This window comes from Sus scrofa, chromosome 15, assembly GCF_000003025.6.
Source record: "Sus scrofa isolate TJ Tabasco breed Duroc chromosome 15, Sscrofa11.1, whole genome shotgun sequence".
Lineage (NCBI taxonomy): Eukaryota > Metazoa > Chordata > Mammalia > Artiodactyla > Suidae > Sus > Sus scrofa.
Window position 1 is genome coordinate 61991072 of NC_010457.5, and position 12756 is coordinate 62003827.

Genomic DNA, 12756 nt, shown 5'->3' on the forward strand with positions numbered 1-12756 from the left:
ACTGTATATCAAAACCTCATGTTAACCACAAACCAAAATTCTACAATAGATACAACATACTTATCAATAATTACCTTAAATGCAAAGGGATTAAATGGTCCAACATGGACTGGCTGAATGTATACAAAAACAAGATCCATACATATGCTTTATAAGAGACCCACTTCATTTCTAGAGACACACAGAGACTGAAGGTGAGAGGATGGAAAAGATATCCCATGCAAATGGAAATCAAAAGAAAGCTGGAGTAGCCACACATATCAACAAAATAGACTTTAAAATAAAGACGATTACAAGAGATGAAGAAGGACATTACATAATGATCAAAGGATTAATCTAAGAAGATATAACAATTGTAAATATATAGGCAGCTAACATGGGAACAGCTTATATATAAGGAAACTGTTAACAGCCATAAAAGGAGAAATCCATAAGACAGTAATAGTGGGGGACTTTAACACCCTACTAACAGCAATTAACAGATCATCTACACAGAAAATCAACAAGGAAATACAGACCTTAAATGACCCATTAGATGAGACAGACTTAATTGATATTTCTAGAATATTCCACCTGAAGCAGCAGAATATTCTTCTCAAGTAGACATGGATCATTCTCCATAAGAGATCACATTCTGTGCCACAAATCAAGCCTCAGTTAATTTAAGAAGATGTAAATCATATCAACCATTTTTTCCAACTATGACATGATAGGACTAGAAGTCAACTACAATAAAAAAATTATAAAAACCAAAAAAAAAAACCACAAACATGAACATGTGGAGACTAAACAATACAATACTTTACTAAAAAAAATAACAGATAATGGAAGAAATCAAAGAGAAAACCAAACAATACCTAGAGACAAATGAAAACAAAAACACAATGATCCAAAACTTTTTGGTTTTGGGATGCAGCAAAGCAGTTGTAAGTGGGGAGTTTATAGCAATATGAACTTACTGCAGGAAACAAGAAAAAATCTCAAAAAACTGCAAAAATCCTCAACAAAATACTAGCAAACTGAATCTAACTATATATTAAAAGAATCATACACCATGATCAAGTCAGATTTATCCCAGGGATGCAAGGAGATTTCAATATATGCAAATCACTCAATATTATATACCACATCAACAGACTGAAGAATAAAAAACATATGGTCATCTCAATATACAAAGAAAAAACTTTTAACAAAATTCAACACCCTTTTAAACTCTCCATAAAGTGGGCATAGAGGGAACCTACCTCAACATAATAAAGGCCACATATGAGGAACCCACAGCTAACATCATTCTCAGTGGTGAAAAGCTGAAAGAATTTCTGCTGAGATCAGGAACAAAACAAGGATGTCCACCCTCACACTTTTATTCAACATAGATTTGGAAGTCCTAACCATGGCAATCAGAGAAGAAAAAGAAATAAGAATCCAAGTTGGAAAAGAAGTAAAACTGTCACTGTTTACAAATGACAATGACACTATACCTAGAATATCCTAAGGTACTACCAGAAAAGTGTTAGAGCTCATCAATGAATTTAGTAAAGTTGCAGGTTACAAAATCATTTCACAGAAATTTCTCACATTTCTGAGCACAAACTTTGGTGACATTTTTATACACTAACAGTGAAAGATCAGAAATAGAAATTAAAGAAGCAATCCCATTACCACTGCATCAAAGAGAACAGAATAGCTAGGAATAAACCTACCTAAAGAGGCAAATTATCTATACTCTGAAAACCATAAGATGCTGATGAACGAAATCAAGGATGACACAAATGGAAAGATCTAACATGCTCTTGGAGTGGAAGGATAAAAATTGTCAAAGGCAATGTATAGATTCAGTGTAATCCGTATTAAATAACCAATGGCATTTTTCACAGAACTGGAACAAAAAAAAATTTTAAATTTGTATGAAAACACAAGACCCCAAATAGGCAAAGCAATTTTGAGAAAGAAAATTGGAGCTGGAGGAATCAGGCTCCCCAACTTCAGACTACACTATGAAGCTACACCAAAACAGTATGGTGCTGGGACAAAAACATAAATATAGATCAATGGAAAAGGATAGAAAGCCTAGAAATAAACCTACACACTTACGGTCAATTAACCTTTGATAAAGGAGAGAAGAATATACAATGGAGAAATGACCATCTCTTCAATAAGTGGTGATGCGAAAGCTGGACTGCTACATGTTTAAAAAATGAAATTAGAACACTAACACCATACAAATAAATAAATAAACTCAAAATGGACAAAAGACCTAAACAGGGAGTTCCCATTGTGGCTCAGTGGAAATGAACCTGACTAGTATTCATGAGGATGCAGGTTTGATCCCTGGCCTCGCTTGGTGGGTTAAGGCTCCAGCACTGCCATGAGCTGTGGTGAAGGTTGCAGATGTGGCTCAGATACCGAGTTGCTATGGCATAGGCCAGTGGCTACAGCTCCAATTCGACCGCTAGCCTGGGAACCTCCATATACACCACCTTATGCCATGGTTGTGACACACACACAAAAAAACTAAACATAAGGCTGTATACTATAAGACTCTTAGAGGAAAAAAAGGCAGAACACACTTTGACAAAACTCAGTAATATCTTCTTGGATCCATCTCCTGGTATAATGAAAATAAAAACAAAAATAAACAAATGGAACCTAGTTAAACTTACAAGCTTTTGCACAGCAAGGGAAGCCATAAACAAAAGGAAAAGACAACCCATAGAATGGAGAAAATCTTTGTAAATGAAGCAACAGACAAGGGATTAATCTTCAAAATATACAAACAACACATGCAGTTCAATATTAAAAAAAACAAAAACCCATTCAAAAAATGGTGAGAAGATCTAAAAAGACATTTCTGCAAAGAATACAGTATCACCTCATACCAGTCAGAATGGCAATCTTCAAATAGTCTACAAACAATAAATGCTGAAGAGATTGTAGAGAAAAGGGAACCCTTCTGCACTGTTGGTGGGAATGTAAATTGGCACAGCTATCATGGGAAACAGTATGGATGTTATTTAAAAAACTAAATATGAGAGTTCCCATCGTGGCTCAGTGGTAACAAACCTGACTAGTATCCATCATGACGTGGGTTTGATCCCTGGCCTTGCTCAGTGGGTTAAGAACCTGGCACTGCCATGAGCTGCAGTGTAGGTTATAGATGCTGCTCGGATCTGGCATTGCTGTCGCTGTGGTATAGGCTGGCAGCTGTAGTTCCAATTTGACTCCCAGCCTAGGAATCTCCATATGCCACAGGTGTGGCCCTAAAAAGAAAAAAAAATATATGATCCAGCAATCCCACTCCTGGACATATATTCAGAGAAAATCATAATTTGAAAAGATACATGCACCTCAATGTTCCTTTCAGCCTTATCAACAATAGCCAAGACATGGAAACAACCTAAATGCCTATCAACAGATGAATTAAGATGTGGTACATATATATAATTGAATACTACTCGGCCATAAAAAAGAACAAATTAATGCCATTTACAGCAACATGGATGGAACTAGAGACTTTCATACTAAGTAAGAAAGAGAAATACAAATAACATATGATATCACTTATATGTGTAATCTAAAATATAGCAAAAATGAACCTATCTACAAAACAGAAATAGACTCAGGGATTTTACTATGGTGTGAAAGCAATATGTATTCCGTACTTCTGAAGTTTCAGATTTTGATCTTTTTTTAGTCTAGTGACATACAGTGTGATACTCTCTAGAGATGGTGGGCAGCCCCAGCTCCCAGGTAGCCATGTGATCAGGAGCATGAACAACCAGTACACTCACAACCGTTCTGTGCCCATTCATTATGTTTTTCACTTTCTGTACAATATTTAATAAAGTATCTGGGATATTCAACAATTTTAATAAAATTGGATTAATGTTAGATGATTTTGCCCAAATGTAGGCTAATGTAAGTATTCTGAGCACATTTAAGATAAGCTCAGTTAAGCTATGGTGTTTGGTAGGTTAGGTATATTAAGTGTACTTTCTACTTAATGACATTTTAAACTTATGATAGGTTTATCAGGATGTAACCCCATCATTAGCAGAAAGATCCATATTGTGAGTACAGAATCAACAGGAATTGCTAATGAAGTGATATATGTTCCTTCTCCACCCGCCCCCCCCAGTTCTTTGGATGGGACCAGTCAGCTGTTCTTACCTAACTGTAGGTTCATGAGAAATACGGAGGGATATATGAGTGTTTGGTGATCACTGCTGTGTCTTACATTGTATTTTACCCCTAAGTAGGAAAATATCCACATTCAGGGGAAAAACCACGCTCACCAAAAAATTAACATATGCCCACAGTATTTGTGTGCATTTCTAATGGTAAATAAAAGTAATTAGCTAGGACTAGGACAAAGCTCAAGTTGTAGTGGCAATGCCTAGGGCTGGCTCAGAAGTGAGGTAGTAGGGTAAGACTGCATTAGGTTTCCTCATTAAGCTCTATCATCCTCCACCAACAACCTTTTGATAAATTTGATGTGGGCAATTAAAATTTTCTCTTATCCGGAGTTCCTGTCCTGGCCCAGTGGTTAACGAATCTGATTAGGAACCATGAGGTTGCAGGTTTGATTCCTGGTCTTGCTCAGTGGGTTAAGGATCCAGCGTTGTCGTGAGCTGTGATGTAGGTCGCAGACACAGCTCGGATCCCACGTTGCTGTGGCTGTGGCATAGGCTGGAGGCTACAGCTCTGATTCAACTCCTAGCCTGGGAACCTCCATATGCCGTGGGTGTGGCCCTAGAAAAGACAAAAAAAAAAAAATTATCTTATCTCATGTAAAATATATGCAAATGAATATTTAAACTTCCTTCCAATGAACAATGTGCTCATAAAATCCTCCTAGGAACAAATTAGGGGACCAAGAATACTAAATCTTAGCATAATGAAAAAAGGAGGATAGATATATAAGTAAACCACTTCAATTAAATTTGCCCACCTCAAAAATGAAACCAGAAGAGTAAAACTAACTGTTGAACTAAGTCCTCCGATTCTGCAATGCCTTTTTTTCTGGGCCCAATAGCATCTCTTTAAAAGAATTTCAAAACCACCTATTTGTGTAGCACTTAATACAAAGAGAAATTCTTTCAGTGATCTAATTTGCAAATGTTTTTGAATCTCTTGTTTTGAAGGTTGCACTCCAGATTGGAGGTTCTGGATAGAATTATTTCAAAAGGAAGTATTTACCTGTCTAAAAAGCCCAAAGATCTTGTTTTCATACAAACACTAGCTAAAAGAAAAAAAAAATTCATTTTAGAAGGTAATAGTTTGGCTGCTTAAGCACATCAGAATGTTTTCTAATAACACTAAGACATTTAATGTTGGGAAAAGAAAAGTTCTACAAAAAACAGAGGTGGCAGGGCATGGGGAGAACTGGCAGCTGATAAGTTTCAGGAGTGCTGCTTCATGTGAATATAATGATCCAAATAATGATATTAATTATAGACATTTAGATTGTCTAAACAATTTTTCCTATTTTAAAAAATGACTAATTGGTTTGCTACTTGGTTTAGATAGAATATACTAAACACTGAGCAATTTTTTTTGCAGTGCCAAAGTCTGCTTGTTTATTGGTCTTAAAGAAATGTGTTAAACAGAGGCTTTCTCAAAACAAGCTAAGAAATAATTATAATCTTATCATAGTTAGTCATTTTAATCAAATACTTTTATTTTGGGGGGGGCGCACCTATGGCATGTGGAAGTTCTCAGGCTAGGCGTTGAATGCGTGCTACAGTTGCTGGCCTATGCAGCAACCATAGCAACTCTGGATCTGAGCCGTATCTGAGATCTACACCACAGCTCACGGCAATGCCAGATCACCAACCCACTGAGCAAGGCCAGGGATCGAACCCGCGTCCTCATGGATACTAGTTGGGTTTGTTACCACTGAGCCACAAAAGGAACTCCAAATATCACTTTTACCATTAATAATAATGAGCAATTCATGTCACCATATCTTTTTATTTATTTTTATTTTTATTTTTTTTTTGTCTTTTGCCTTTTTCTAGGGCCGCTTCCCACGGCATATGGTGGTTCCCAGGCCAGGGGTCGAATCGGAGATGTAGCCACTGGCCTACACCAGAGCCACAACAACGTGGGATCCGAGCCACGTCTGCGACCTACACCACAGCTCACAGCAACGCCGGATCCTTAACCCACTGAGCAAGGCCAGGGATCGAACCCGCAACCTCATGGTTCCTAGTTGGATTCGTTAACCACTGAGCCATGATGGGAACTCCTGACACCATATCTTTTTATATAAAAATTAGAACCACTATTGTTTTTATTTCTCAACTAAAAAGCATTCTTTTATGATCTTCAATGGAAATGTTCATGTATTCTGCTATTATACAAAGTATAATTATGCAATTTTAATATACACATGTGAGTAATTTCATTTGCTTATGTTAGTATCTTTATGCTTATTTATTTACTAACTTACTCAAGGACTTGATATACTTTATACTAACTTATAAAACAGGAAAAAAATCAATAAAGAAAAATTAGGTCTAATTTTTCTAAACCTAGATAGAATAAAAATTCAAGAAGTAGGAAAAGTTAGAACACATATGTGTCATCCATTGTGAAGATATTTATGTAAATTTCTAATGAAATCCAAAAGTGGTAAATAAATGACACTAAAGGGAAAATATGAACATTAACAAAAACAGCGGGGCTTCTGAAATTTTTACAAAAGAGAAACAGCCACATTGTTACATAGCTCAGTTAAGGTTTGGTTATGAGATACTGAATACCAACTTACACTTAATTATTCAATCTTAAAAGTACTTTGTGATAAATATTTGCATTTGAAAAGTCATAACCAGTGGAAAAACTTTTTATATACATTTAATGTGCTAACTGGATATTAGTGAGAAAATAAGCATAACAGCTGTATATGCAATTCAATTTTATGACATTATAATTATGGAGGAAAAAAAACTGATAGCAAAATAAACAGAGTGAAACAGTGCTAAGATGAAAATAGCACAAACTGATTTGTGTGTTTCTCTGAAAAATTCCAGGTGTTGTCAAAGTGGATTATGGAGATGTGTCAGTCAGAAAAACACTAAGAGAAAATCTAAAGTGTAAGCCCTTTTCTTGGTACCTTGAAAACATCTATCCGGACTCCCAGATCCCAAGACGTTATTACTCACTTGGAGAGGTATGAATTATTTATTTTGGTTAAGTTATAAATATATTTTGCAAAAGAAGCAATTTCTCAGGAGCTCAGTATTTTTATGTTATGGATAAAATGCTTTCAGCGTTTTTAAATAGACCTATTTTAAATTTGTCATATATTACAAGGACCATAAAGTTTTGTATCACTGAGATCTGTAAAAAGAGCATAGTTTAAGACTGAATAAATAGTGTTTTCTTGTTTCTTTACCAATAGTTCTAAAACTTTTTGGTCATGTAGATCTTATACTCTTAAAATTTATTGTAAACCTCAAAGAGCTTTTGTATAATTATGTGGCTCTATCAGTATCTATTATGTTGAAATAGAACTTGAAAAATCTATCAAGTCATTAAAGATAATGTGTAATAATCCATTATATGTTAATATAAGTAACATATTTTTGAAAGAGAAATATATTTTATAAAGCAAATTCAAATAGTAAGAAAATTAGCATCATTTACATTTTTTGTAAATCACATTAATACATGGCCTAATAGAAGATATTTTGATTCTTGTATCTGCATTGATATTCAATCTATTATAATATCACCCATCATGTAGCCTATGGAAGACTCCCTGTACATTATGAGAAATGAGAGTAAAAACTGCAAGTATTAATATTATTATCAAAATCATATTGATTTTGTAGATACACTGAGAACCCTTGATCTGTACCATCTTTTTTCAAAATGTTGTCTTTGAAGATTAAAAAATTGGCTTCATCATAACTATACAAATATATATTCATAATATATATTCAATAGCTTACAATAAGAATTATTCCTTAACGCATTACATGTCCCATATTGGTAATTTCCCACTTAATAGGGATTCGGTTTGGGAATCAAAACTAATTTAATATCAGTTGTAATGAAAGCATTTAAGCAGCAAAAACATAATGCATTTGGAAAGTAATTATTAATGAAGTTTCTTCTTTGTTGAATCTTCCATTTTTATAGGTCATAACAGTAGAATATATGAAAATTTAAAGTTAGTCTAATACCTTTTTGGTTCACTTGTCAAGAAATCTATAACTTTATAACTATAAACATGATTTCTGATTAACTAGAAAATAAAGGGAAAAAAAGCAATTCACCTCTAGCTGAATTGTTTTTAAAGGCTATCTTTGTGCCACATCCATGCACTCTTTGCCAAATCTCCACTTCCTCATCAGTCAGTTAAATATCTCTCTATAGCATTTTTCAATTTACATCTACTTAAGCTTAATCTGAATAATGTAGTATAAAAGTTCATGTGAAATAACACCAAATATTCTACTCTCTAGGTGTAGCTTTAGTCACTTATTAGTCCTATGCCTCTGGGGGTTTTGGTTTTGGTTTTGGTTTCTTAATTTTTGTTTTTATGGGAGAGGTATCATTGCATTTGTTTTCAAATATGCAATATTCAAATGTTAGCACTCATGTCACTAAATATTGATTTACTTATATTCAATACATAAAATATGAGAGGTTTTTTTAAACTAGAATACCGTTGGCATAATAGTTATTATAATCTACTTCTATTGAAGATCCCCAATACAATACCTAATACTTTCATTTCTTTAATAAAAGTTTGTTGGATCAATTGTGAATCTGAACTTTTAGAGGGAGTTCTTCTATTCTTGTAGTAGTGCATTTCTCACATTGGTAGTCAATAGACCCAGCTTATGAGTAAACATTGATAACTTTTTCTAAAAGAAGGTATGACCAGGACCTATAAAAAGGCAGATATGAGTAAAGAGGACTTTTTGGAAATTTTCTGAGACCACTGGGGTGAATCCTAAGAAGATTCATGGCTCTTAGATGTTTACTTCCATGTTAAAAATTCAATTTTATGCTTTCCTGCACTACATCAAAAAAATCTAATTGACTTTCTGAAAAAGTGAAAATGAAGTATGGAAAAATTCCTTTATACACCTATTTATTTTGAATTAGCTATTTTCAGTAATGGACCAGGTGACCATATTTTAATTTGTAGACACTGTTTGAGAAACTTTTAGAGGCAGAGATTACAGCAGAAGATTACACTTGAAACATATCCAGAAGAGGCAGCATGTTGTACTGAAAACATCTCAAGCTTTGAAATCAAGCAGAGGAGGGTTTAAATCCTGACCTCACAGCTTAAGATTTGAGAGGCTCTAGGTCTTATCTCTGGTACCTGTCAGCAGCAAGAAGATAATCATACAAGGTTATAGTGATGATTGAAGTTGTAAAGCATCTACAACAAAGCCTGGCAGGAGGTAGTAGCAGTGCCAGTAGTTACAGTTATTATAGCCACTATTCGTTGTTTTCTTACTATGACAAACATTATGCTAGATGCTTTATAATGGTTATATTATTTTAAAATCACAATTCCATGACTTCAATTTTGTTATTATCACCAATTTAATATGGAAACCTGTATGTAAGATTAGAATACAGTTTAGTCTGACACTAAAGCTCATTTTTTCTTATAACTAGAAGGAGAAAACAGATTATATTACTATATATTATTCAACCGGAAAGCTTTTGTTAAATAAGAAATTAAGCTGGAACCTGTGTTATATGCTAAGGATGCAAAATCAACAAGGGAAGACCTTTACTCTTAAGCCATTGTACTGAAATGGGGGTGGGGTGTGGCAAAAGAAATTCAGTAATAATAAAACTGTCCTACATGAGGTATATAGACATGCTATGAGCTACTGTTTCAAACACCCAATAAATCAAAAAAATCTATGAGATATACTGTTTTGAACTTGATGAAAAACTATAATACATTAATATAGTATTATTACTATACTATATAGTTTAGTTCTATACTATATAGTTGTACTATATTAATGAATTATAGTTTTTCACTTTAAACCCAGCCTTAAAGAGATGTTGCCTGCACGTGTTTCCATAGAAACAGAAGGACAAACTCAGCAAGCACTATTTTCCAATTCAACTTAGTATAGTCATATACATATAATTTGATGGATATTTTGGTAATGAGTTTGGGATGAACTATTAATGGACAATAGCCATTTATTTAAATCTTTTTCTATCTGCCATTAACCATCGTTTTTAAAATGTAAAAAACCTATCTTTCCTTATATACAAAGGTAATATTTCTCAAATAGTAAAAGCCTCAAAGTGGTATCAGGTGTCCAATTATTTCTTTGTAGTAATTCCTATGTTCTCCTCACTTAGTTCCAAATGAAATTGTTAGCCCTTAACAATTTAAAAATTTCCTTAATTTTTAATGTTTTTCAAAGCCTAGACATTTAATATTGCAGTGCACTGGTAAATATAAGTATTTTTATGTTAATTTCTCTCTAACTTTCCCACTTATACTAGAAGATAGAGGCAAATATGGTATTCAGTTTTTCATTATTGTATATTATCACCAAAATAATCATCAATATTGATATCAGATAGTAGTCTTAATGTCTTATATTTGCATTTTACTCAGCTAATTGAAATATTATTTTACCCAGCCCATGAATTACATGCAATTTCCAATGGGAAGTTAAAACCTGTGCAATTGCTTTGAACTAAAACCTATAAGTAGCTTAATGAAGCATATGTCTTTTAGACTCAGTAAGCAGATCATAATGGAATAAGGAAGTAGAGCTTTTTGCAGCATTAAATCTATCTTAACTAGCCCTTTAGCTTATGTAGATTCAGCAAGCCAGCTTTTGATCTTGTAAATATAAAGGCTAATTCAAGTATAAGATTGAAAAATGGCTCTCTAGAGTACTAATGCTTCACCTCAAATTTTTGGCCTGTGACTGGCCAGCATTTGGGGGGAAAAAATGTATTTTGAGCTACGTAGAACACAAAACTATCAGACGGCAAGAGGGAAGAGAAGAGGATGTCTGGAGCAAAGTGACAATTCCTGGGGCTTAAAATTTGCACTTGCATGTTGCTTGGAAGAGGTTTCCACATTAGTCTTTGCATTTTGCACTGTCTACATGACCTCAGCACTTCCTTTTCCTCTTATATTCTTGAACCTTATCAACTAGTTAAGGTCCTTGCACACACTGACAATGTATTCTTTAAATATTGTTAAAGAGCAAATTTAAGTAACTAAAAATAGACATCTATGGAGCTGCCAGGCTATAGGGATTAAGGATAAAATCAAGTGCAGAGGCTGAAACCCTGAGAGTTTTACCCTATCTGTAGGTAATCAGAAGATCTATTTACAAATTCACCATCTTCCTGACCTTTTAATAGGATAATCATATGAAAGCCTCATTTTATATGATGTGCACAAATGGGGCATTCTCTCTGTCCATGATTATATTTCCAAAACTCTTTGGGACTCAGTTGCTGATTTTCATCTATCAGATGTTAACTTTAAAGAATGTTGGGTTGGGTAACCCACCTATAATCAAAATGAGTGAGTCTGTTACTGGAAAAAAAATTTGCTTAACTTTACACTGCTGATAGACTAGCATTAATTTTAGTTTTATCACTCAAATGTATATACTGGCACAAACAACTTCAACAAACTATATTTCAGTTAGGCATTTATGAAGACTCCTAAGATGCTTGTTTGTTTTGTTATTCACCAAAATAAATGAAATTGTTCAGTTTTCTGTGTTCCATGTTTTGTTGAAAGAGGAATTAAGGTATCATATACCCAGAATTTTTAAATTTCACAGTCAGGACATTGTAAACCCAGGTGTGCATAAAGTCAGCTTGGATTTGTTAACTACATAGATTTTGCAATTCTATATAAAATCATCCTTCTGGTTTTTTCACAATTTGGTAAAAAGAAAATATACTAAAATGCATATTCACTAGAGCAATTATAATATGGAAATATTAACATTAAATTCTGGAATTCACTGCAAATCTGCCTATTTCCTTACATACAAAGTAAAGAGAAACCAAATGAGGTTGACATATTTAAAATGATAATGAGTAACATAATGTGCATTGAGGGATAAGCATGTGTTGGGGTAATTAAAGCCAAAAAAAAACCTAGTTTAAGTTTAGACTCTTATTTTAGAATGAATTTTACATATTAGTTTTGAAATTCAAAGGTGGTGGGGATGGAAGTATATGACTCTTGTTTAGAATTGGTGTTCCCATTGTTGCTTCCTGTTACAACCCAGCAGAGGGAGCAAAAGCTAATCAACAAACCATGTAAGTGGTAAGAACATTACCAATGACACTGCTGATGAGTAGAAACATTTAGAAAAAGGATTGCTGATGTCAAACATCAAAACACAAGTGGGAAAAAACACTCTCATGTTTATGTCATTAAAATTTGTTCTCAGGTAATAAAACGTTATGTGTGTAAACAAAGACAATAAAGTTAAAACTTTGTTGGCCCTACACTACATATTCAAAGCTACATCATAACATAAAGAATGAGTCACAAGAATTTCTCAGAACTCGAAACTGCCAGTGTGCTCTACTTATACTGATACAAGTCAGATTCTGTAAGGAGTTTCTATGGATGAAGTTCTTCAGTGTTTATTTGCCTAGATTTTTCTCCGGATTAATGAATGGCATGATCAAGCAATTGGCATTATCAGATAATATGATACTAGTGACAAGATCCAGATTTATCTGGAAATTTCACTTCTTTGC

General features: G+C 33.9%; 1 protein-coding gene across 9 annotated transcripts in view; it reads left to right on the plus strand.

Annotated features, from left to right (window-relative positions):
- Positions 1–12756, plus strand: part of GALNT13 (polypeptide N-acetylgalactosaminyltransferase 13) — a 604605-nt gene that overhangs the window by 550447 nt on the left and 41402 nt on the right. For all 9 annotated transcript variants that reach the window (XM_021076293.1, XM_021076287.1, XM_021076289.1 and 6 more), the window contains one exon: positions 7038–7177. In XM_021076293.1, coding sequence (XP_020931952.1) covers positions 7038–7177 — 140 coding nt within the window. The remainder of the gene's footprint in view (positions 1–7037; positions 7178–12756) is intronic.